Source organism: Octopus bimaculoides, chromosome 27 (genome assembly GCF_046866305.1).
Source record: "Octopus bimaculoides isolate indiv1 chromosome 27, ASM4686630v1, whole genome shotgun sequence".
Lineage (NCBI taxonomy): Eukaryota > Metazoa > Mollusca > Cephalopoda > Octopoda > Octopodidae > Octopus > Octopus bimaculoides.
The window spans coordinates 5,918,180-5,923,179 of NC_142954.1; the positions used below are offsets into that span (position 1 = coordinate 5,918,180).

General features: G+C 42.6%; 1 protein-coding gene across 2 annotated transcripts in view; it reads right to left on the bottom strand.

Moving 5' to 3' along the window:
• Positions 1 to 5,000, bottom strand: part of LOC106882716 (uncharacterized) — a 30,525-nt gene that overhangs the window by 2,622 nt on the left and 22,903 nt on the right. For both annotated transcript variants that reach the window (XM_089343594.1, XM_089343593.1), the window contains exons 14-17: positions 4,996 to 5,000; positions 4,557 to 4,718; positions 2,776 to 2,883; positions 1,085 to 1,254 (exon numbers count right to left, since the gene is read on the bottom strand). The exon at positions 4,996 to 5,000 is cut by the window's right edge and continues 76 nt beyond it. In XM_089343594.1, coding sequence (XP_089199720.1) covers positions 1,085 to 1,254; positions 2,776 to 2,883; positions 4,557 to 4,718; positions 4,996 to 5,000 — 445 coding nt within the window. The remainder of the gene's footprint in view (positions 1 to 1,084; positions 1,255 to 2,775; positions 2,884 to 4,556; positions 4,719 to 4,995) is intronic.

The following is a 5,000-nucleotide window of genomic DNA, read 5'->3' on the forward strand; positions in this document are numbered from 1 at the left end:
TTGTTGGCAAACACCAGTATATTAGAGAGAGAGAAGGAGAGAGAGAGATAGAGGAGAGAGAAGGAGAGAGAGAGAAGGAGAGAGAGAGAAGGAGAGAGAGAGAAGGAGAGAGAGAGAAGGAGAGAGAGAGAAGGAGAGAGAGAGAAGGAGAGAGAGAGAAGGAGAGAGAGAGAAGGAGAGAGAGAGAAGGAGAGAGAGAGAAGTAGATAGAGTAAAAGATAGGCAGGAAGACAATTTAGATAGACAAGTAATACAGATAAACAGAAAGATGGACACACAGACAAGTAAATACACAACTGGGCTGAAAAGTCTGATACCCAACAAACCGATAAACAGAGAGACAGACAGACAGACAGATCGTCATCATTTAATGTCCCTTTTCCTTCTGGCATGGGTTGGACGGTTTGGTAGGAGCTGGTAAGTCATAGAGCTGCAGCAGGCTCCAGTTGTTTGATTTGGTATGGGTTCTACAGCTGGATGCCCTTCCTAATGCCAACCACTTTACATGACACCAACACAGGAGATGGATGAACAGTTACAGACAGATTGACAAACAGACAGACACAGTCCCTAGCAACAGAGCCAGTGTTATCCGACGTCAGGTTGCTAAGCAAACTCGTTTATCACACAGCTACCATTGTTGTTTTCACAAAATGACTTGTCTGTTAATTAATGTGTAGACTTGCTTAACTGACATATTGAATGACAAGTGACAGATGTTAATGATTAGTGTATGAGTAGAGGAAACAAATGTGATTGATAAATGACTGATGTCTGTAAGGGGGAGTAACTGTGATAGAAGCAAATGACTGAAGTGAATGGAAGGTGTAACTTGCAACATAAAATGATTGATGTGTTAGTAAGGGAAGTAACTGTGATGGAGGATAATGACTGATGATTGAATGGGGTGAGTAAGAGAGAGACTGATGTAAATGATTGAACGTGATTGAAGGGAGTCACTGAGACTGATGTAAACAGTTGTGTTGAGTAGCGCTGTAAGTGTGACAGATGGAAACAGCTGATGTGTGATTGAGGCGAGTGACGGTGACAGATACAAATGATTGAACGAAGGGCAGTAACTCACCTGTCAGTTATCAGTTGGTTGTTGTAAATGTAACGATTCGGAAACTTGCAGATATCTGGATGCATCCGATACTGGACGTTCAACATAATCACAGAATTTTTATCTTTATACTTATAGTGTTTACAGAGACGCTCAAACAGGGACTGGCCATAGTTATACTCCAAAGCAAGCTGCAAATAAAGGACACAGGAATTACAATGTGGCGGAGGGGCAACGTTGCTTTGCTGTAGTTCCAGCCCCAGGTCACCTATGATCAAGACATTCTAGCCATGACCATCCCAGATATTATTTCTCTATACATGGATTATATCTGAGGCTATGCTATGTATCATCATCGTTATCATTGTTTAACATGCTTCCCATGCTGGCATGGGTTGGACGGTTTGACCAGAGCTGACAAGCTGGGGAGCTGCATCAGGCCCCAGTTTGATCTAACATAGTTTCTCCAGCTGGATGCCCTTCCTAATGCCTGCCAACCACTTTACAAAGTGTGCCTGGGGCTTATTTGTGGTGTCGCACAGGTACTTTTATGCAGTACCAGACTGGTGCTTTTATGTGGCGACCAAATTTTTTAAGTCAGTAAGAAATAGTTTGGGCAGGATTTGGCTGTTATGTCTAATACATAAGGCAACCCTGTGGAGGATCTACCACTGGTTTCCTTACTGACAGAGGCAGTTCTGATCTAACAGGCTTATGATAAACAGCATTTTTAAGATAAGGAGGTTTAGCTGTTGCTTTTAACAGGTTCAGCAACACATGGAGAGGTTCCCGCACTACCTCTGTGTATATGCATGTGATCCTCATCATCACCACCACCACCACTGTCATCATTCTGGAATCCACTTTTCCATGCGTGCATGGGTTGAACTAAATTAACCAAGGTAGATTTTTTTACGGCTGGATGCTCTTCCTGTTACCAACATTTACCTGCTTCCGAGTAAAGCAATATTTCCCTCAGGGCCAGATATGTTTTCGCCAAAGACTGGAAACGAATGACACCACCTATATGACAGTGGCACTTATTTACAACTATCACAGAAACCAAAAGCAAGGAGAGGATAACATATTCACACACATCATCCTCATTTAATGTCCCTTTTCCATGCTGGCATGGGTTGGACTGTTTGACTGATGTCTGGAGAGCCAGCAGCTGCACCAGGCTCCATTCTGATCTGGCAATGTTTCTACACTTTGATGCCCTTCCTAATGCCAACCACTCCAAGAGTGTAGTAGGTGCTTTTTACATACCGCTGGCACAGGGGCCAGTCAGGGGGATTGCTGAAAGGTTCCTGACTTTAAAGGTACTGCGAAAGACTTGGTTGGAGGCCCAACCTTTTGAGCTCTTTTTACGGGGCTTAGAAAAACTGAAGGACCACTGTAATAAGTGTGTGAATCTGAGAGGGGAATATGTTGAATAAAATCATAATCAATTGATCCTCCTGTATTTTCTTTTACACAAACCCAGAAACTTTTCAGCACGCCCTATAGTGAATGGAAGGGGTTATAATGTTTACGTCCCCATAACTTAGTGGTTTGGCAAAAAGAACGCAACTGAATAAGTACCAGTCTTATAACTAAACCATTCAAAAGAGTGCTCCAGCATGGTCGCAATCCAGTGATCAAAACTTGTAAAAGACTTCAGACTTGTGTAGAAGGCCATCGTGCAAGGAGCATGATGCTGTGTCACTCACCTGAGATATAATGGTAGGGGACAGTTGTTCTGTGTCCCCAATAAGGATCAGCTTGCAACAGTTGTACTGAAGGGGTATCAGACTGTCCAATTCACAACATTGCGATGCCTGCAACAACAAGGAAACAAATTCGTTAGAGGAGACTTTCCATATTTGACGGTGTATAAGACACACTTTACCCCATAAAAAAATTCCCCATAAAAAAATTCCCCATAAAAAAATTCCCCATAAAAAAATTCCCCAAAAAATCACCTTGGGTCCTATATGCAAAGCTGGGGCTCCTAAAGCTAATTTTGTACCAGTAAAAAAAAAATAAAGTTCCTTCCCAAGTAATAGACTCATACAGCTGATTTCCTGGTTTCTGTGGCAGATATATTCACCACCTGGACGGGACACCTGGACGGGACACCTGGTCAGTAACAGGATTATTCAGTTTTACCAGCTGAGTGAACTGAAGCAACGTGAAATGAAGGGTTTTGCTCAAGAACACAATGTGCTATGCATTGCTTTAGCCTGCAAATGACGCCACCCCACTGTCTAGGCAAGCAGGCTAACATTCCCTACACACACCCTGATCGAAAGAGGGGAGTGGAGCAATGTGAAATGAAGTGTCTTGCTCAAGAACACAAGATGTGTGATGGTGTAGAGTAAGGTATATGCTATGGTGTTGTAGTGGTGATTTGAAACTAAATCCCTGGATACATAGTCTGACATCACAAGCAAACCACCATAGTTTCATGTGATTGGTCAATTAACCAACCAATCAACATGAAGCGATGGTGTGGACAGGTTTCCTCAAAGATTCTAGAATTTGACTTCCAGTCCCCTATAAAAACTGTTTCATATGCATTTTTCGCAGCCAGATGACCCAGGAAGATGGCTGAGACAAATGGCAGAGATAGACAACAGGAACTTCTGTCACCACATATGCAGCACAATTGTTTCTAGTTATGGTGGTAAATCAACAGCTCGCTATAAACTCCAAGCAATATCTCTTTCCCAGTCAGTAATTATTGCTGTTGTTATTTGTAAAAGGCCGACATAGTCTGTTTTTATGTGTAATAGTAAGATCTTCTGTTAAATGCTCACAGGTACTGTTCAGTTACTTCGTCCTGAAGCCCAAGAAACATGTTTTCATTCATCAACTAAGCCAGTCACCACCCCAGACCAGACCAGACCAAACCAACAACCTACAGACCATAACAGTATATACGAGATGACTGTATGTGGTGTGTAGATACGTGACATCATCATCATCATCATCATCATCATCATCATCGTTTAATGTCTGCTTTCCATACTAGCATTGGTTAGGTGGTTTGGCAGAAGCTGACCGGCTGAAGGGCTGTGCAGGCTCCATGTCTGTTGTGGGATGGTTTCTACAGCTGGATACCCTTCCTAACCCCAACCACTTTACAGAGTGTACTGGGTGCTTTTTTATGTGGCACCAGTATGGATGTGTTTTACGTGGCACCAGCACCTACGAACCCACAAGATTAGTGATGTTCGGTCGGAGAGGGTTGCAAGGGATGAGCCCGTATGCAAGCGCAACCATGCTTTTACAAAAGGATTAAATAGTGTGTGTGTGTGTATGATGGGTGATAAAGTACTGCAGTAATACAGGATGGTTTATTACAAGGGACTGTACGTAATGCAATAATGTATGGTAGGGAATAGCTACAATTATATGCAGTGTGTTTATGTATGATCAATAACTATGAAATCAATCACAAAATGATGCTAATTCCAACTGAGATCAATGAAACAACACTTCAACTTACTTCATCAATTATAATACAACTGAATCGTTCGACAGCAAGTTTGCTAATAATACGGTTATTGCCGCAAGTACTAAGCGTACCGCAAATCACATCAGCATTGCTTAATAAAGATTTTTCCATCGTGGCTTCCTCAGCAAATGTAAGTTCGATATTGTTCATTGCCTGTAATTAAAGGAAAATACATCCAGTGGTTGTATGAGTCATAAATAGAGGGGTGGAGTGTTTCATAAAGTTGGTGAGGGAGACATACTGCAGTTTGAAAAAGGACTCAGAGAGTGAGTGAGTGAGTGAGTGAGTGAGTGAGTGAGTGAGTGAGTGAGTGGGTGAGTGAGTGGGTGGGTGGGTGGGTGGGTGGGTGGGTGAGTGAGTGAGTGAGTGAGTGTGTGTGTGTGTGTGTGTGTGTGTGTGTGTGTCCATGTGTAAAATGTGCCATACTTACTGTCT